Below are 22,347 nucleotides of genomic sequence, written 5' to 3'. Positions count from 1 at the left end.
AAGTTCAACTGCTCCAAACGGGTTTTGACCCACTCATCATCATCAATCTCAGCCTCAACGACAATCCGAAGGGAAGGGATTTCAACTTCTGCAAGTATTACTGCTTCAGTGCCATATACCAACAAATAAGGAGTTGCACCTACCGAAGTACGGACAGTAGTGTGATAACCCAACAATGCAAATCATAATTTTTTGTGCCATTGCCTCAAACCTTCTACCATTTTCCAAAGTATCTTCTTTATGTTTTTGTTGGTTGTCTCGACTGCTCCATTCGCATTGGGACGATATGGGGTAGAATTGTGTTGTATAATCTTAAACTGTTGACATATCTCTTCCATCAAATTACTGTTAAGATTAGCACCATTATCCGTGATGATCACCTTTGGGATTCCGAATCGACAGATGATATTTGAGTGAACAAAATCGACCACAACTTTCTTGGTCACCGATTTGAAAGTTTTGGCCTCAACCCACTTGGTGAAATAATCAATGGCTACTAGAATGAACCTATGCCCGTTGGATGCTGCTGGCTCAATTGGTCCAATGACATCCATGCCCCAAGCAACAAAGGGCCATGGTGCTGACATTGTGTGCAATTCCGATGGTGGAGAATGAATCAAATCTCCATGTACTTGGCACTGATGACATTTGCGCACAAAAATGATACCATATCGCTCCATGGTGAGCCAATAATAACCTGCTTGGAGAATTTTCTTCGCCAGCACATATCCGCTCATTTGTGGTCCGCAGACTCCCGAATGTACTTCGGACATGATAGCCGTAGCTTGTCTAGCATTTATGAATCTTAATAATCCAAGGTCTGGTGTTCTTTTATACAAAACTCCTCCACTTAATAAGAATCCACTTGCCAACCGTCGAATTGTTCTCTTTTGATCCCCCGTGGCTTGCACTGGATATATCCTCATTCTGATGTACTCCTTGATATCATGTAACCATGGTTCGCCATCAAGTTCTTCTTCAATCATGTTACAATAAGCATGCTGATCTCGGACTTGAATATGCAGAGGATCGACATAAGCTTTTTCCGGATGGTGCAACATTGATGCCAGGGTAGCCAAAGCATCAGCGACCTCATTATGGACTGTTGGAATATGCCTGAACTCCACTGATCGAAATTGTTGACAAAGATCATGCAAACATTATCGGTACGGTATGAGCTTCAAATCTCGCATTTCCCATTCTCCTTGAATTTGATGTACCAGAATATCCGAATCTCCCAAGACCAAGACTTCCTGGATATCCATGTCTGCAGCTAGCCTTAAACCCAAAATATAGGCCTCATACTCAGTCATATTGTTGGTGCAATAAAACCGAAGCTGAGCCGTAACAGGATAGTGATGCCCTGTTACAGAAATAAGCACAGCTCCTATTCCGACTCCTTTCATGTTGGCAGCCCCATCAAAGAAAAGTTTCCAGCCTGGTTTTTCAATTTGCTCCAATTCATCGATATGCATCACTTCCTCATCGGGAAAATAAGTTCTCAATGGCTCGTAATCTTCATCGACCAGGTTCTCGGCGCCAAATGATCGGCCAATGCTTGGGATTTCATCGCAGTCCAAGTCATATAGATGATGTCAAACTCTGTGAGCAAAATCTGCCACTTTGCAAGTCTTCCTGTCGACATAGGCTTTTGAAAGATATACTTCAACGGATCCAAGCGCGAAATGAGGTAAGTAGTGTAGGATGACAAATAATGTTTCAATTTCTGAGCCACCCAAGTTAGGGCACAACATGTCCTTTCCAGGTGAGTGTACTTAACCTCATAAGCCGTGAACTTCTTGCTAAGATAGTAGATGGCCTGTTCCTTTCTGCCGGTGATGTCATGCTGCCCCAGTACACAGCCAAATGAATTTTCTAGGACTGTCAAGTAAAGAATTAAAGGTCTCCCTGGTTCTGGCGGAACCAGCACGGGTGGGTTTGACAAGTATCCTTTTATTTTGTCAAATGCTTCTTGACATTCATCAGTCCACTTGATCGCAACATCCTTCTTCAACAACTTGAAAATAGGCTCACAAGTTGTTGTGAGCTGAGCAATAAATCTTTTGATGTAGTTTAACCTCCCTAACAGACTCATCACTTCAGTCTTGTTCCTTGGAGGTGGCAATTCTTGGATGGATTTGATCTTTGATGGGTCCAACTCGATGCCTCGCCGACTGACTATGAACCCCAGCAGCTTTTCGGATGGAACACAAAATGCATACTTGGCAGGGTTAAGCTTGAGGTTGTATCTACGAAGCCTCTGGAAGAATTTCCTCAAATTCCCAACGTGGTCGGTCTGATGCTTTGATTTTATGATCACGTCATCTACGTATACCTCAATCTTCTTGTATATCATATCATGAAACACAGTAGTCATCGCCCTCATGTAAGTTGCCCCAGCGTTCTTCAAACCAAATGGCATTACCCGGTAGCAATAAGTTCCCCATGGCGTGATGAATGTCGTCTTTTCTGCATCTTCTTCATCCATTAAAATATGATGATACCCAGCATAGCAATCCACAAAAGATCCAATCTCACGCTTGGCATAATTATCGATCAAAATGTGGATATTGGGTAGTGAGAAGTTATCCTTCGGACTTGCCTTATTGTGATTGTGGTAATCGACGCATACTCTGATCTTGCCATCCTTCTTCGGCACAAGCACGACACTAACCAACCAAACAGGATATCGAATGACCCGAATAACCTTTGCATCCAACTGCTTGGTAATTTCTTCTTTAATCTTCACACTCATATCAGTTTTAAATTTCCTCAACTTTTGCTTGACGGGAGGAAACGCTGGATCAGTGAGCAATTTGTGGACCACTAAATCAGTGCTTAAACCCAACATGTCATCATACGACCATGCAAAAACATCTTTGTATTCGATGAGTGCTTTGATTAACTCTTCCCGAATCTTTGGCTCGAGATGGACACTTATTTTAGTCTCTCTGATATTATCTGTGTCCCCTAAATTGACGTCTTCTGTTTCATTCAGGTTGGGTTTGGGTTTGGGTTTCTTCAAAGTGAATTAACTCCTTACTAATCTCTTTGAAGGCTTCGTCCTCATAGTATTCTGATTTGTAGTCACAATCTATTTCTTAAACTATTATTTCGGAATCAGATTGATTTTTAAGAATGGGCTGAGTATTCCTTATGCATGTCATGTCATTAGAGCCAGCATAAAAAGAACTGTACAGAAAAGAAAAGAAAGACAAAAAGGAAATTATCAGGAATGACAAAGAAATGGAAAATTTCATTTCATTGAATTTTAAAGATAACAAGGTTTAACACATCCAAATGGACGAAACATAGAATTTTGATTACAACCCTAGAATAATCCAGATAAACTGAAAGAAAAATCAAAGCCCACTACCAAAGCTCCTTCCGAGTAGGAAGAGGAGTAGCTTCCCAACTACTGATCTTTGCATTTGGCCCAATGAATTGCACATCCGCTTGACTTGATCCTTCTCCAGTTTCCACCATGTTAACATCACTGAAGAACCTCTCGAACCCCTTATCCAAATCTCCATCAACATCAGCCAATGAATCGGTAACTATTTCTTTTGGGCACTTTCTGGGCCTAACAAATGATCTGGACAGCCGCGGGATGGGCTTTGGAAGCACCCACGCCCTTTGCCTCAACTTTCTGGCTCTTCTTACATCCGCAGCTGTGGGCTTAAACCCCAAACCAAAGGTATACAAGTTTTTGGTAAGAGATACTGGTTGTACGATGCCCTGCAACGAAGCACCTAAACCCTTGCCAGGTACGAAGCCATTCTTCAACATCTCAGAAGCCACCATGACTGACGCGGCTGTTACTTTAGGAACTAGAATGTTTTTCCCTTCTGGGATCTTTTCAACTGATACTGCATCAAATACCTGATATACCCATGGCCCTTTGTCATCTTCAACTTCGATGAAAGGTACGATGGTATCACTTTGGGCACACATATTATCCTCACCGTGCACCACAATTTCTTGCCTGTCCCATTCGAATTTAACCATCTGATGCAAAGTAGACAGTACTGCCTTGGAGGCGTGAATCCAGGGTCTCCCCAGCAAAATATTGTAAGAAACTGCCACGTGTGATACTTGAAATTCCATAGTGAACTCAACGGGCCCTATTGTCAATTCCAGTATTATATCACCTACTGAATCTTTGCCCCCGACGTCGAACCCCCAAACACAAATGCTATTCTTGTGAATTCTATCATTGTCCACTTTCAGCTTGTTCAACGTGGAGAGAGGGAAAATGTTCGCACTAGACCCATTGTCGACCAGACCATAGAATCTTCGCACTTTACCGTCAGATAAAGTTCCCTATTATGCTCGGTACCCTCCACGGGCAACTCATCATCGGATAAAGTAACTCTGTTTACCTCAAATATTTTGTTTGCTATCTTCTCCAGATAGTTTACCGAGATCTTGTCGGGAACATGGGCCTCATTCAAGATTTTCATCAGCGACTAACGGTGCTCATCTGAATGGATTAGCAATGAGAGCAATGAGATCTGAGTAGTCATTTTCCTCAACTGCTCTACAACTGAATAGTCCTGCACTTTCATTTTCCTCAAAAACTCTTCCGCTTCCTCTTTAGTTACGGCTTTCTTTACCAGTGCCAGATTATCTTTTGCTCTTCTTAACTCGTCGGGAGTAAAACACCTTCTCGAGCGAGTTAAACCCCGTGTTTCACAAACTTCTTCTTTGACTTCCTTCCCTTTGTACATCACTACCACTCGTTCATAATTCCAAGGAACGACCTTACTGTTGATTATTGGTAACTGGGTTACTGGCTTGATAATAACCCAATCTGCGCGGGCACCTTCCACGATTATGACAGGTTGGCTGACCGCTCCTGGTACAATCACCTTTATCCCTTCCTGTTTCATGCAACCTTGCTCGAAGATCCTTTCTTAACTACCACAGCTGGATCAACACTCTTTTTGCTCGGCTTGAGCACTAACTTCTCACCTGCTGATTGTTCATCTGTCTTGACTCCACTAGACCGAATCATCATGATGGTCTGTGATGGCTTCTTGGGCTCTCCCTACGCATGCACTATTTATATCATATTTGCCTCCTGGTGGGCTGGCATTGGATTCCTGTTAATATTGGGTGCCTCGGGAGCTTGAACTTCAATTCTATTAGTATCGATAAGCTCCTGTATCGCACTTTTCAAGTGCCAGCACTTCTCTGTATCATGACCCGGAGCACCAGAACAATACTCACAGCTGACAGTATAGTCAAGATTCTTTGGAGGAGGATTTGGCAGTTTGGACTATAACAGCCTTAGCATATCTAGCTGTTTTAGCCTGTCGAACAGACTAGTGTATGATTCTCCCAATGGAGTAAAGGTTTTCTTTTTTTGCAACCTTTCACCCTTGAATGCTTGACTAGGTCGGAAACTTGGTCCGGGAGTGTTTTGGTAGGCTCGTGGATGTGGATAAGTATTTTGTAGGACGGGAGCACGCCATTGAGTGTGGGCAGGAGGTTGGTTGTATGCTTGTGCATGGTGGACGAAAAAATGAGGTTCTGGTGGGGGATAATAGTGTTGGGGTGGATTGTGGTGATAAGTTTGTTAGTGGTGTCGAGGTTGATTGTAGTGGTAAGGTGAACATCTGGATCCGGACCAAGTTCCTGAATCAACCATTGCTTCTTCCTCTCTCTTCTTTTTCCCAATCCCTCCTATGCCGCCCTAAATAGCCTGTGTAGTCGCTTTGATAGCCGAATAGCTCATGATTTTATTCGACTTGAGGCCCTCTTCTACCATGCCCCCCATCTTTACCAGTTCGTTGAATGACTTTCCCACAACTGAAACCAAATGGCCATAGTAAGTAGGTTCCAAAGCCTATAGGAAGTAATCTACCATCTCACTTTCCTTCATTGGGGGATCTACTCTTGCTACTTGCTCCCTCCATCGGAAACCATATTTTCTGAAGCTTTCACTATACTTCTTCTCCAGTTTAGTCAAGGACAGTCGATCTGGAATGATCTCAAGATTGTATTGGAAGTGACAAGCAAATGCTTGCGCCAGATCATCCTATGTGTACCATCTTCCATGGTCTTGGCGGGTATACCATTCCAATGCTGATCCACTCAAACTCTGAGTAAAGTAAGCCATTAACAATTCATCTTTTCCTCCTGCTCCCCTCATCTTGCTGCAAAAACCCCTCAAGTGGGCTACTGGATCACCGTGCCCGTTGTATAGATCGAACTTGGGCATCTTGAAACCTGCCGGTAATTGCACATTCGGGAACAGACATAGGTCCTTGTAGGCCACGCTTACTTGCCCTCCCAATCCCCACATGTCTCTGAATGATTGTTCTAAGCTTTTAACTTTCCTGAACATCTCCTCCTGTTCGGGATTTTTGACTGGTTTATCAGCTTCTATCGGGAGGTCAAAGCGAGGAGTATAGGAATGGGTTTCTGGAGCTTTGAAAGTGGGCTCCGAGGGGTAGTATTGGTTGTCCTGGGCCTGGAACATAGGCTCGCTAGGAGATTTGTGAAGTGTAGCTAGTGGAGGTGTTACGAAGACAGGAGTTACTGGTGGAGGAGGGTATAGAATTGGTTTAGGGGGTGGAGATTGTGGTGTATGAGAAGTGGTGCCCCGGTAGTGTTGGTAAATGGGAAAGCTCGGGGATAGATCGGTGGCAAGATGATCCTGAGTTTGAGCCGGTGGTGGAGTGAAGGTAGGGTTAGCCGGGTAAGCGGATGGCGGTTGTCCTTTAGCCCAGGCCTGATACATTTCGGTCATTTGGTGTTTCAATTTGTACATCTCTTCTTTCATGGCGTTACGTCCAACTCTTCTCCTTCGATGACACTGGTGTCTACATCTGGGATAGACATGATTATTTCACCTTTGGATCTAGTTTGGTATGGGTGGGTTGTCAGTATGCTTAGGTGAACTAACTGCTTGAATTCTGGAAACAACAACCAAACTTGTTAGTGATTAGAGTTTTAACAAATAAGCAACCGCACATAGGAAGGCAATGCACCTAGGCAATTAGTCATTTCTATTATGCATTTGCTTGGTTGTTTGTGTCATCCCGGCTTTTTCTTATTTATGACATCTCCTTTTACTGTCACTCATGCCTATTTTCCTTTTGGTTGTGGTCGAATCCTATAGAGATTGCCTACGTATCATGACCCCGCATGAATCAGACCGAGCGTAGTTCTGGTGTACAAGTAACAAAACCCTTTTTGGGGGGATGTTCGAATTTTCACAAAAAGCAACTATCTTGATTATAACGACTCAAACTAACGGACTTTGATGAAAGGAAAAACAAGCCAACATATTACAATAGAAGAAAATACATGTTTGAAAACAAACTGACAGACTCCAACAGAAAGAAAATACAGACTCAAGTGAAAATCACGAATACATTAGTGCCTCAACTATTCCTGGGGTCCATGGGACATTATTCGGTCTCGCCTCGGGCCGACGTGCTAAATCCCCTTGGAGGTGGTAGAGACTTTCCATTATCCGGTGGACAAAGGTCATCACAGTGGCGAAAAATATAGATCTAGTCATATCCTCATAACTACTGCACTTCATTGTGATGTAGTCAGCGATCTTTCTGACTCTCTCTCTTATGACACCCTTTTTCTTGCAACAAACGCCCAATCTGCCGTGCCCTGGCTTCCAGAGTTTGTTCGGTTGCTTGATTTTGTTCTTGAAGTTGTTGCAAATATCTTTCCAACTGTGCCATTTCTGTATAACAATATTTTCTTTCAGCCTTGAATTCTTTCGCCTGTTTGATCATTTTATCCTCAATAGTGACGACCCTTTTCTTTAACCCCGCAACCTCATTATCGTACCTTTCTTTTAATTGTTTAACTGGGCGTGCTCGTTCCTCCGCAATTTTAGCCAATTTCTTTCGAGCCTTGGCTAGTTGACCTTCTGCTTTGTTCAGATCAAAACTATATTCACCCACTTTCTGCCTCATGTTATCTATGAGATTTTCATCTTTGGCACTTCTGACGGGATTTTCTACCGCTATTTTCATTTTCTGAATCTGGCTCGAAGGGCCTCATTTTCTTTGGCTAGCCTTTTCTTTTCACCCTCATCTGCCGCTACTTGTAAGCCATTCTCGAATTGAAGGCCTTTGACTTGCTTTTCCAGCTTTCCTATTGTGGCCCTGTACTCATTTTCTTTGGCCAACCAAGCCCACGGTTCTTGTGATGCCTCGATGAATTCCTGAATGAGCGGTTTTTTGGTCGGTCTTTCTGGTTCGGCCCTTGCAGTGTTCTTCTTTCTATACCAGGCAAGATAGGTGGGTGAGACATCACCTCTAGATAGGTCCCGCACTTGAGTGCTCACCGTCAAATATTGGCACTCGTTCCAAATAGAACGAACTGTTTCTTCGTAAAATTGGTCGTCGGAGCTAATCTCAACCGCGTAAATACTGATATCTTCATCTGGATGCATCACCTGACACCTTCCCAATTGTCTCATCACTCGGTAGGGAGCATAAGGATGAATACCTCGAAGACCCATTAGGAGGAAGTAAGGACCAGTGGCGAGTATATACACAATTTCTTCAACAGGAATCCAACCCAGTGTCCATTCTATTTGTCCCGTAGTGATGGCGCGAAGGCGGGCTATCCATTCTCCAAACCCCTCCGCTAACTTGAACCCTGAAATCCTTGTGTCGAACTCTTCAATGCAACTTTTCTCTGCAGACCCATAACTCATATACTGAGGGTAGTGACACAGGTGTTCGATCATCCACATTTGTAGTAGCAAATTGCATCCCTCGAAGAAATCTGCCCTAGCTTTACAAGCTGTAAGAGCTCGGTATATCTCAGATATTATCATAGGGTCAAGGGTTCTCTTGGCATTGATAATTAAGACTTTGACGACTCCAGCCACCCGCAGATCGATATTCCCATCTTTCCGGGGAAACATCACAAGGCCTAAGAAAGCTACCATGAAAGCGAAATGTCTATGTTCATCCCATTTTGCTTGGTTTCCTTTGCTACAAACTCCGCTTTCTAGATCGTTGAACCCTCCTATATGCCCGTACCTCCGGTATATAAAATGTAGAGTGGAAAAACCACCCTCCAACTCGGAATATGGGACTTCCTTGCTTATTTTTAACAAATCCATGAATTTGTGAGAGTTAACGGCTCTTGGAGCGATCAGATACTTATGCCTCAGACCTTCACTACTTCCCATGTAACCTGCTATCTCTTCCAAGATGGGTATGAGTTCAAAATCTGAGAAATGCAAAACGTTGTGAGCCGGGTCCCGAAATGTGACCAACGCCTTTATGATGTCTCCCCTAGGCCTTATCTTCATCAACCCGGTGAGACCTCTCAAATGCAGATTGACCTTATCTTGCTCTAACTTTCCCAGATCTTCCAACCATATATGCAACTCCAAAGAGATTTTGTTCATAACTGTTACCGGCAAATTCTGACCCGTGCTCATTCTGCATGTTTATTAAGGTGTTTAGGCAAAAATTAAGACTTATTTGACTCAAAAATAAAATTAACACACATTTTTTTTGAAAATAAAATAAAATCCCGATTTTGCAACTATGACCTTTCAGTATTTTGAGAACGAAGATTTTAAGGTTGTGTCGGCTAACCAGCCAAAACTTTGAAAAATGACCAAAGGTGGATGTTCTTGCAAAAGCAATCTTCCGGTGCCCTTTTGGGGACATTCGGCTATTTTTGGCAAGAATGTCATTACTTTAATTATTTTCAAATGAATTTTTTTTGGGGCTATTTTGCAAAAATGGCAGTTGGACCCGATGAGGGTTGCCTACATATCCCACATCTGGTGAGAATCAAACTGGCGTAGTTCGGGCAATTTTGACAAAACAAAAAACCAACTTTTTTTTTTCCTTGAAAACAATAAAAATTCTCTTTTTGTTTTTTTTTTCTTTTCAAATTTTTGGCAGAGTTTCGGTATATTTTGGGATATAGGTTTTCAAAACAGGTAGTTACCTCCCTTAGCCCTCATACTGCTATTTTCTTTTCCAAACTCTTTCCTTTTATTCAAAAGTCGGTCAGTATGCAAATCCGAAGCAAATAAATGCACAAGTAGCAAGTAAGATGTATCATGATGGTCTTTTTCATTTTTGGTACACCTGTCCTAGATAGACCCAACCCCTGTGTTGAGTCTCCAAAGTCAAAATGCACGTGATGCAGACAAACGTTCCTACTAGGGATCCGGTATGAGGTCTTGTTATACTAGGTTTAAAACCTGGGTTTATTTGTTCTAGACCTGGCTTACCCGAGCGGACAACTCGAGCCGGGGGGGGGCTGCGTACCGGTAACCAAAAGATCATCCGGCTTTGCAACTTGTCCGAACCACGTTCTATTTGGAATAGGACACTAACAGAAAGAAGTCACGACCAGCGTATACTCCTCAAGAGAGAGAAGAGAGGGATTCCGTAGCAGTTTATATATACAGTTCAGATAATATCAAAGCGGTAAAAACCAACATTTAGCACATTAGGCCCAAACATGTAACAAAATCATATAAAGCCAAATATAACAATTTATCTAAGCTTGAATTCTGAACCTTGAACCAGAGATTCTAGGTTCGTTCCCCAGCAGAGTCGCCAGAGCTGTCACACCTCCTTTTTCCTATATACCCGAAGGGTGTAAGGGAGTTTTTTCCAATTTAAGTGACAATCGAAATGAGATGATATTTATTAAAATTCATAGTCGTCACTTGGGATAATTTATGGTGTCCCAAGTCACCGGTTTAAAATCCCGAATCGAGGAAAAGAATGACTCTGTTTAACAGTGCGCGAACCAGAAATCTGGGTAAGGAATTCTGTTAACCCGAGAGAAAGTGTTAGGCATTACCGAGTTCTGTGGTTTTAGCACGGTCGCTAAACTATTATAAATGGTTCAATTATCTGAGTTTAAAACCATTATAAACCTATGTGTATTTTTACTTTAAACCGCTTTTATTTAATTAATTAAAGGAAGATTACAACGTCATTTAAAATATATTTCAAACCACGTCACATAAATACACCAGCAGTTCGCAACACATTTCAGCTAACGTTGAGATTTGGATTTGGGTCACATAAATGCGCACCCGAGTTTAGGAAGGTAAATTATTAAATAGCGCGCCTAAAGTAACTACGCGTTTTTAATTTTGCGAGGGCCATGGAAATTTGCTAAATGACACACCTTATATTTTAAGAATTTTAAGGGATATAATTAAGTGAGAACCACGCATTTGGGATTATATTTGGCGCGGTGTACCTCAACTTTATTTTTTTTAAAAAACCAATTAATTGATTAAGGAGAGGCTTAATGTGATTCTATTATTTTTTACCAAGAGTTCAAGCCTGTTTAATAGCTGATAGACCTTGGTCAGCATATGTTATTAACCAGAAGACTGAGTCCCAGGGACATAAGGGTATACCAAACTAAGAATACAAACCCAATACAGCTTTTGCTAACGAACTACCCTTTGACAATTGCTTCGGTTAATTATACAGGGACAGTTATGTGAGATTCTCAATATAATTTGAGCCTATTTTCATGCGTAATGTTAAGTAGAATCTTATGGGTCTATCCAGTAGATGTAAGTCCTAAAGTCTATTTTAAACTAACACATTTCTGCATTACAAATGAATCAATGCATAGCTCGTATTTTAAGGCAACTTGGATCATTTTCCTCTATTCTAAGCACGAGTCATATTGATTACTACTTAAAAAGAATTCGATCACTCATTACATGAATATGACACTATTGAATTACAAGGTAACATGCTGTAATAACCATATGCATTGCTTAGCAAGAAGATACATACATAATTTATACCATTTGGCATGATCTAACTACGTATGCAACCAAATAAGCTATGCACCCAACTTTCCCAGAAGACTTTCAATTACACAACATTTAACCTCAAGATACTTGCTAGAGGACTGATCCCTCATCAGATAAAACCAAATACAGCTTTCAACATGATTTTTGATATTACTCAGCAGGATATAATGCACCAGGCAAACTCATTAAACTAAAATAAAACTAAGCTACTGAACAGAGAAAATTTGGCAAAATTACTAGAAGAAAACCAACATGAACCAAATGGACTAAACCAAAGATCTATATTGAGATGCATTTAGACATAAACTGAAGGCCAAACAGTTCTAACTAATTAAATCAGACCAGAACCCTTATCTATTACTGATGCCACCAAGTCTAAACCACTCTAGGAGCATTCACATCCAAACAAAACCCAATTTCAGCATTTGAAAAGGCTGACAATAGCTTCAATTAAGAGTCCAAGCAAAAGGGATACAAGTTATATCCAAACTTGATTAAACTTAATGTTAAACGAACCTCCATAAGAGTTTAGAATCATGAAAAGATTCAGTTATACAATACCAATCTTTAACTATGAAATATTAAACAGAACATTGAATTTCTTTGCTAATTCTTGAACCAAATTCAACTCTCAATGAGTGCTATCACCAAGAGGGAGAATATGCACCAACCACTCATAGTTTCATAAAAAGTAAAGCTACACTATAATAGAAGAAACAAGCTGATATTATGCTCTAAACTTCCAGTTTTCCATATCAGACATGAAACAAACTTTACATTAGGAGGAATTAAGTAATATACCTGAGAAATAAGAGGAAAACAAGAAGTAAATGAGGGTCAATGGATACGACACAGCAGATCAGCAATGTAACAGTAGTAGCAACAGCTCGAAACCAGATTTTAGAAACAATGAAATTTGAGTTATCTTAAATCAGATGCAGGATCATTGAAGCTTTCGGAAATTCTAAGTAACCAAGAACACAAAAACCAAACAGAATTTGAGTTGCTTTCAACAAGGAAATGCAGGAAACTTAAGGTTATTTCCGAGTTTTCTTTTCAGTTTCCTTTCAGCTATCTCTATCAGTGTCTCCAGTGAATTCTTTCTATGTTCTTAAGTGTTCTTTTCCAAATTTTTGTCTTTTTCACCTCTAAACTCTGTCCTTTTTCATTAAGTTAGTATTCTCTCCACTACCAGTCAACTTTTTCATTTTTAACTATTCACTAACTTAGTGCTTATAATTTAATTCAGTAGTACCCTTTCTAAACCTTATCACTTATTAGCAGCCACCTAATTCAATTATTGAGGTTCTCTTAGGCTAGACTACCCAAATTACCCCCCATGACCCTGTTATTATTTCAGAAAACAGACCAAACATGGGTCAGATTGACCTAAATTGACTTGGTGTGGGTCTGTATAGCCCAGGTCTTGGGTTTCAAATTTCAGTGTCCAAATCCAATTCAGAGAAAGAAAGCAAAGCATTATCCAATTTCAATCGGACCTTAGAGCCAAATGCTCTCAATCGGCCCAAAGCTAAAAGAAACAAACAAAATAACTAAAATTCAACCAAGACTAAATAAGCTAATAATTATCATGTCATAACCTAAAAATAAAAGTGCAGCAATTTAACCGTAATTAAAAAAAATTAAAAAAAACAAAACTGAAAAACTAACAAACGATCCTTAAATTGATATAAAAGAAAAACAAAACTGAGTTCGAAATTATTCGAACACTCAAACCAAGAGCAGACCATTAGAACAGGACTAGAAGAAGAAGAAGAAGAAGAAGAAGAAGAAGAAGAAGAAGAAGAAGAAGAAGAAGAAGAAGAAGAAGAAGAAGAAGAAGAAGAAGAAGAAGAGAAGAAAAGAAGAATGAACTAGTCAACAGAAAATAGAACTCACCTGCCTAGACTCAAAGTTAAAATCTGATAACTTAATTCATACAAAACTGATACCAATTGCTTTTCTCTGTTAAGAAAGAGCGAATGGCATCATTTTTGTAGTGAATCGTCCTTCCCGAGTCGATGCATGCTACCAGTTTTGACCGTATCGAGTTTTGAATTTTTAGGGCTTGAATTTGGATTTAATATTCGAGGGGTTCTAGAAAAATTCGAAGGAAACTAATCTGGGATTTGCAAAGAGGGGGTCGTGGTGGTTCTGTGGTGTATTTTTGGTGCTGAACGGAACCGGCGCCGCCGGGTTTAGGGCGGTGGAAAAGGGTTGGCGTCTCTAGGGTTTTCAGAGGTGAAGGGGTTTGAGAGATGAAAGGGGGGTGTGAGAGACAGGTTTGGGGGGGGGGGTTCAAAGGGGGTTAGGGTATATTAAAAAGGGATTTTGGTTCTCATCCGTTGGATCAATGGAAATCGACGGCCCTGATTAAAGCGTGTCTAAACGACGTCGTTTGGTTTTGGTAAAGGCGCACCGGGTAGGGAACGGGTTTTGGGCCTGGACCAGACGCGTTTTGGGGTAATTTGATTTGGGATTTTAATTAATTAAACATGGACCAAGAATTCTGATTTCTCTTTTATTCTTTTCTTTTCCTATTTATTTCAAAACTATTTTCTCCTCAAAATTAAAATAAAAACTTAATTAATCCCCAAACCAAATTATTCTATCAAATTAACTTAATTATCTCTAAATAATAATTATCATCAATAATTAAATACCAAGAAAATCACACAATTTTGACATTAAACACTAAAATGCAAAAAATACGTTATTTTTTTGGGATTTTTCATTTTTGTAAGACGACAATTTACTTAATTAATCTAAAAATGTAAAACTAAATTCTAAATGCAGATGCTATATTTTTTGTATTTTCAATGCATTAATAAAATTTAAATATGCACAAAATATGCAAACACTCAGGCAAATTGCACAGTAATTCCTAATTTTAGCAAATAATTAGATAAAAATCTAATTTTGGGAATTGTTTTTGGAGTAATTCATGTGAGGCAAAATCATGTGCTCACAAGTATTTTCTTAGAAGCTTGGTTGTTAAATTCGTTAAAATTTACTAGGACATTAGTTTTTGAAATTGTAATTATTGTTGAAAAAAAGTAATAATCATTAATTTGTGATAAGAAATTAATTATCATAATTTAATTTACAAAAATACCTAAATTACCTCAATGTATATGTTAAAATAAATAGATGGAAAATGACTTTTATTTTTTGGTTAAACAAAAAATAATAATATTGCTAAGAAAGTTTGCTACATAATTTAACTTTACAAAACAAGAATTAGTTAGTGAATTCATCTCGTAGCTAATAGGATCTTTTATAATATATAACTGATTCTGTCACTAAGTAGGATTAGCGATAAATTTTTTTTATTTAACTACATAATTTATCTATCGCTAATTTTTCTTCTCTTTGTAGCTAACTTGTCTTAGAATACATGGTACCTAGATGACTATTTTGATACGAAATTAATATAAAAGAACGAGATACACAATAACACTAAACTTTCAAGATTATCTTGTTTGTTGTCATACTTAGATAGAACATCCACTATTTTTTGTTACTAAGTAGGCTCAATATTTGTCATATTCAAGAGCTTATATTTTTAAAAATCTTATTGTTAAGGGCTTATATTTTTTATAATTTTATACGGATCGATAGAAGGTACATGCGCATCGCGCTTATCCTAGCACGAAGATCCTTAGCGAAATATCGTTCGCCTTTTTTACCTTTTAAAATAGATTTTATATTTATTATAATTGTAATTTAATTATTCTATTAATATTTAGGACCTTAAAATCAACTAAATCTTGGTCATTAAATATTTCCTTATTCAGACTACATATATAGAAAATCAATTTTAAGAATTTAAAACCAAATAAAAATTTATTTATAAATCCTTTCCTTAAATAAATTATGTAAAGTAATTATGACATTTTCTGACGTGCAATAGACAAAATATATATAAACATGTTAGAAATCTACTAATAAATTTTAGATCTAAGTTTAAGTTTTTAAAAATTAAACATTACTAATAATATATAAACCAGACTTACAACATATTAGGTCGAGTATGAAAATATATATAAATAAGTTTAATATGACATGCTACGTTTAAAAAATAATAATAGTATTTTAATTTGAAGTAATAAGTACTATAATGTACTTTAAGTTAATTATTTGAATAAGTTGAATACATATTGTAAATTTATACATATATTAAATTACAAATCCAACTACAATACCCGAAAAGGAAAACATAGATAAGATAACTAAGTAAATTAAGGTAGTAGTTAAAAGAGTTAAAAGAAAACATAGAGAGCGAAAGGTATAAATTAATATTCCTTATTGAATTAGCTATATATGGAATCAATATTCTTTGTTGAGATAAATTTATACATTTATTTTAATTCAAAAAATAATATTTATATAATTTTTTAAAAGTTTTATGTTTAGATAGGTTACACGCGCAATGAATATACCGTAAGATTAGTAGGTACTGAATAACAGTTATTTATATATATATTAAAGAAGTACCCCTATAAACTAGTATGAATTTAGAACTATTTTTAAAAATATATAGAGAACCACATAGCAGCGCGAGATGGAGTTGGATTCCCGAGCATTGGTGCTCTGTTCCCCAGTAAAAGCAATGCCCTTTTCTTACTTCAAATCAAGCTTTTTATTTATTTACTTTTTTATTTAATTATTTTCTATTTCCTAAAGTTACGGGGAATGACACACATCACGCCCTCGGTCTTAAATCTCAATAGATCTCTCCGTCACTTTGCATTATTACTAGTTAGTAGGATATTTAAAAACAGAACCTGATTGTATCCATTTTTAAGTTTTTTTTAATAAAATTATAGGTTTTTATATAAATCTATAATTGTACCGATAATTATGATATATTTTTTATTTTATGAAAATAAATCGAAAAAATATTGAACCGTACCGAATAAAATTACAATATGAAAAATATATTTATATATTAAATTTAAAAATAATAAAGCATTAAATTTTTTCGGCATGTCCACTAGAAAGACACGAAGATGTTGTGACGATTATGTGTAGCAAACCACAATGTATTGAATATGTTTTCTTTCGTATGATTTAGATTTATCTTTTTGAATGTTTAATCTTCTATAAACTTTATTCTTGAATACCAACTTGACTAATATCTTTCTACTCGTGTGATTAATATTTTATTTATATTTAATTAGTTTCTTTTACGATGTTGTAGAATAGTTGATGGATCTATACTCGAGTCATCTTTCGTATTTTCTTAATTCATTACCTTTTAAACTCTAAAAATAACTAGACAATTTTGCTAAGTCATATAAAAATACGTATGTTATTGCATTCTACTTCTACTAGTGACTTTTATATGACATTTAAAATAATTACCGAAAATTAACCAAACCGTACCGACACCCAAGAGAAATCGACATGATTGTGGTGGTTTTGAAAAGTCTAATTTTAGTTATATATAATAGTATAACCGAAAAATTTGTATGGTACACATTTTATAAAATAACCAGCCGAACTGAACCATTGATACCCCTACTGGTTACTAGTTAAATAAACTGTTTTCTTATTATGAATTTTTAATTTATAAGAAACACTTTAAGTTTGCAATTTTTACATCAGTTCCCTAATGATATACTCACGAATGCTTTCGAATTTCTTTATTTGATAAGTGAATGTAATTCTTTTTTTAATATAAAAAATGATTTTACTAAAGTTAATAAAACATTTACAATAAAAACAATTAATTTGGCACAAAAAAGTATTAACTTCTTATTTACTACTCGTTTATAGTAATATAGTTGTTTACTTTGCCAAGTATGTTTAAGGTCTCAATATATTTATTAAAAAAACATTTAATAATATTAAGTATAAAAGTTATTATCTTCAAACTTTTTAAATTTTTATTGGAGTAAGAGTTTATTATTTGTTTTAGTTTCCTGTAATGGTACTTACTTTGAATTACACTAATTTTAATTAAGTTAAGAGGAAGTACAATAAATTCTATTGCCATTATTTTTTTTTTAATAAAATTGTTAATACAACCGACTTCAGAAGATTAATCAGACCACTTTATAGATTATTGGTTAAAATATAAATATACTTGCCTTAGTTAGAGAGTAATAGATATGATTATCTAAATACTTTCTAACATGGGAGTAATAATATAACTTAAACCAGAATCTGTCCATACCATCATTTAAGCCACAATAATGAGAAAATATTAAATTATTTCCTTTTCCTAATTTATTGCAAAAATCCACTCAATTTTCCATATTATAAACACTCACCAGTGCCCTCTAAACTCTTCATTCAGATTCCAAATGCAGATTGATTAGAGAGAGAGATTTATGAAAGCAGACACAAGAAAAAGGAGACAAAAACAAACGGAAAAATAGGAGAAGATTTTGTTTGTTAGTTTCTCTTTCTCTCTCTCTCTGCCATTTCTGTTTCTCTGCTCTTCTCCCATTCCTCTATCTCTTCCAAATCTTCTATATACCAAATACTAAACAAAGTTAGTACTGAGTACTCATAATTTACAATGACAAAGGAAAAAGAGAGAAAAATGTTTGTTGGAGTTGTTTGGAATTGTGCAGCTGAGCTCAAACTTCTCCTTACTGCTATTCTTTTCCTCTGTTCACTTATCACCATTCTTCAATTCATGCCCTCTCGTTTCTCTTTCACTTCTTCAAATTTTAGCACTTGTATCTCTACTCCTATAACCCCTTCTACCGCTTTTATTGATTCCATTTCCGCCATAAACGCCACCTCTATTCCACCGCCGTCAACGGAAAAGGACGAGCTTCTAAAAAATGGAGTTATTAAGCGCGCTTTCAATCCATTCGGTTCAGCTGCTTACAATTTTATACTTATGTCTGCTTACAGAGGCGGGCTTAACACTTTTGCTGTTATGGGTTTAGCTTCAAAACCTCTCCATGTGTACGGAAAACCCAGTTATCAGTGTGAATGGATCCCGAATGACGACAAGCTTCAATCCATTACTGTAAATGGTAGCAAAATCCTACCCGATTGGGGATACGGTAGAGTTTATACTGTTTTAGTTATCAATTGCACTTTCCCTATTCCAGTTGGTACTGAAAATGGAGGAAAACTCGTAATTCATGCCGCTACTAACGGCGGCGGGGACACTAAATTCAACACCGCCGACACTTTCGTAGGGTTAACTGAAACAGAACAGGATTTCATTAACTTCACTGCAGAATTCAATAAACCGCCAAAGTATGATTTCTTCTACTGTGGATCATCTTTATATGGGAATTTAAGTCCACAAAGAGTAAGAGAATGGTTAGCTTTTCACGTTAGATTATTTGGAGAGAAATCTCATTTCGTAATTCATGATGCTGGAGGTATACACGAAGGAGTAATGGCGGTTTTAAAGCCATGGATGGAGAAAGGATATGTAACATTACAAGACATTCGGGACCAAGAAAGATTTGATGGATATTATCATAATCAGTTTTTGATAGTGAATGATTGTTTACATAGGTATAGATTTCAAGCTAAATGGATGTTCTTTTTTGATGTGGATGAGTTCATATTTGTGCCTAAGAAGAGTACTATTAAATCTGTGGTGGATTCATTGTCGGATTTTACACAATTCACCATTGAACAGATGCCTATGTCCAACAAGCTCTGTCTTGAAGAAGACCGCGGTAAATCTTACAGGTATGCCAACATTTTCATTATAAGTTTGTTAATTTCTCGAGTTTAAGTTTTATCACAGCATAGAAAGTATTTATGTAATCAGGTCATTTACGGTCAAATTTTTCTATAACAGTCTCGTTTGTTCCAATATTTTTTGGCCGCTATAGTAAAGTGCTGTTATAGAGTACATATATTCACATAACATAAAAATCGATTTGACTTTTATAGTGAATGACTGTTATTTAAGGATACTATTATAGATAAGTCTCACTATATTAGGTAATTGCAACTAAATCTCTTGATAAATAGTGATAGTTTCGTAAAAATGATAACTAACTTGCTATTATGATTTTTGCCCTACAGGGTATTTTACTTAAATCTATTTCTTATTTTGTTGATGTTTAATCTTGTTGTAGTAAGTAGTAGAAATAGAATTTTGTAAGTAAAGGTGGTCAAACTTTTTTCAAAAGTTGACAGCTAATATTCACAATGTTGACATTTAATTGACGCGTGTTTGGAATAATTAATGGAAACAGAAGAATATGGGCATCTGAAATAATACCAATTGGCAATAATGGAATCTTTTTTTGTTTTGGGCTTACTTAAATATTATCAGTGTAGTATAAGTTGTTTTTCATAGTGTCTGCTTATGAAGTTGAGATTGACGTTTGAAAGAAGTGAAGTTGAAGCTGAATTTACTCTGTCGGTGTGGCTTTCATGTAACTTTTATTTGCCTATAAATACATGCTGTAAAGGCTAAATTAATACTAGGTGTGATTTATTTGTAGTCTAGTTGGATCCAAACTCTGTAATTGCATGATTAAGGAATGGTTAGAATTCTACAAAGGACATGATTAGGGAATGGTTAAATATTTTAGTTGAAATTTTAACTTGCTGGTTGAAGAAATAGTACAATATGGTCTGGTCTAGTAGCAAGAGTACAACACATGATGTGACACATGTTACGGATTTGAATCCTGCCACTAACAAAAGCTCGGTATTTAATCGAAAAAAGATAGAGGGGCGAGTCCATTATCAACATAGTTTTTGAACCATGCGCCCATTGGGCCTTTGGGGATTCTCCCTTGTGAAAAGGGTAGTCCGGTGCACAAAGCATTCTGAATTCACACGGGATCCCAGAAAGGGCTGCATCCTAAGGGTTGTGATGTAGACAACTTACCCTAATGCAAGCATTAGTGGCTGCTTCCACGACTCGAACTCGTGACCTATCGGTCACACAGAGACAACTTTACCGTTACTCCAAAACTTTCCTTCAGGGAGTCTCAGTTATTTAAAAAAAAATTACAATTTGGTGGTTCTAAATTTGTATCTCCTCGAAGGATCTAGTGGTTGATAACGAAATCCTTTGATGTGGATTGACCATAAGTAGGTTTTGAACATTTATACTGTTGAAATTTTTTGGTGGTTGAATAATTGAGATGCTTAATGAGTTACAAAAATGGGTGACAAGCAAGGAAATGTCTTATGCTACTATAGTTTTTAGTGACGACATTGTATTATTTGTTAGAATATTCTACTCTATGTTCTTATAGGATCCATGTTAGAATCCAATGTGTTGTTAAATGCTACAGAGTATTATTGATTTGAGTTGATTTGTATTATTGAGTGTCACTACCTACCAAAATTAAGGTGTATTTATTTGTAATGAACTAACTTTGAGGTTCATTTGCTAGTGATTTGGAGTTAGCCCTTGTCGGTATGCATTGATTGGTTGTATTATTTATACTTAAAATTATAGAAAATAATGTTCAAATTCTTAAATGGTAAACTAAATTGTAAATGGAAGGCTGGAAAAGGACAGGGGTCTTGTGTTTTGTCGGTTAGTTGGATGCTTTTGTATTGTATCTTGAAAAATAACTTCACTCAACTACTGAACTACAAATGGTTAACGTAAAACTAGTCAATTACTGATTGTGTGCGACACGATTGCAGAAAATGGGGGTTTGAGAAGCTAGTATACAAGGATATCAAGAGAGGAATAAGGAGGGACAGAAAATACGCGGTGCAACCGCGCAATGTGATAGCCACGGGCGTGCATATGTCACAGAACATAGTAGGCAAGACAACCCACAAAACAGAAGGGCGCATCAAGTATTTCCACTATCATGGGACCATTGCAGAACGTCGGGAGCCATGTCGGCAGCTGGTCAACGCCACGGCTATCACCGTTGACCGAACCCCGTATGCTGTTGACGCCACGATGAGGGACATTGCTGGAACTGTGAAGAGATTTGAACTCAAGATGATTGGTTCTGTACTACAAAGAACAAGACAATAATGAGGTCTATTTTGCTACTGTTTTAATTTTTCTTTTTTGCTGTAGATCATTTCTTCTTTGTTCTGTATGATAAATTTTAATGTTATTTTGAGGTAGAATTGGTATAGAAACAACAGAGACAGGTGGGATATGTTTTGATATAAATATTATAGGATTACTCATTACTTGGTGTTTTGTATTCTTGTCTATTAAATTATAGTACTAACTAATAAGCTTTTCCATTCATTGTGTGGTTCCTTTTGTTTTTAATAATTGGCTGGATTTAGGCCATGTTATCGGTGTCGATGGACCGCGCCACCCTCCCCCAACCCCACCCCACCCCACAAATTAGTAGAGAGTAGAAAGAGAAGTGGTTAGTCTTGGTCTAGATACAGAAGTTATGATTGGCATTTGTGCTTTTGCCAAAGGGACCTCAACTTTGTTTTCATTCTCTTAGGATTCTTGATGATCATGATTCGTTTGGTGCTTGTTTTTATTTTTTATTTTTTTCATAATCATAGAGCTAGTAAACTTGGTAGATAACAATATACTATTTTTTTTCTTGAGCCGATGGTCTATTGGAATTTTTTTAGGGTAAGGTAAGGTA

The 22,347-nt window shown here is 37.1% G+C and overlaps 1 protein-coding gene across 1 annotated transcript; it reads left to right on the top strand.

Moving 5' to 3' along the window:
- The first annotated feature begins 18,090 nt into the window (after positions 1-18,090).
- LOC107812736 (galactan beta-1,4-galactosyltransferase GALS3) lies at positions 18,091-21,986 on the top strand. Its single transcript, XM_016637896.2, has 2 exons — positions 18,091-19,483; positions 21,416-21,986. Exons 1-2 carry the CDS (start codon positions 18,339-18,341, stop codon positions 21,759-21,761), a joined length of 1,491 nt encoding a protein of 496 aa, XP_016493382.1. The 5' UTR covers positions 18,091-18,338; the 3' UTR covers positions 21,762-21,986.
- The last annotated feature ends 361 nt before the right edge of the window (positions 21,987-22,347 follow it).

The sequence above is a fragment of the Nicotiana tabacum genome, chromosome 1, assembly GCF_000715075.1.
Source record: "Nicotiana tabacum cultivar K326 chromosome 1, ASM71507v2, whole genome shotgun sequence".
Taxonomy (NCBI): Eukaryota; Viridiplantae; Streptophyta; class Magnoliopsida; order Solanales; family Solanaceae; genus Nicotiana; species Nicotiana tabacum.
Note: the sequence above shows the minus strand (reverse complement) of the source record. Positions and strands in the feature narration are given on the sequence as shown.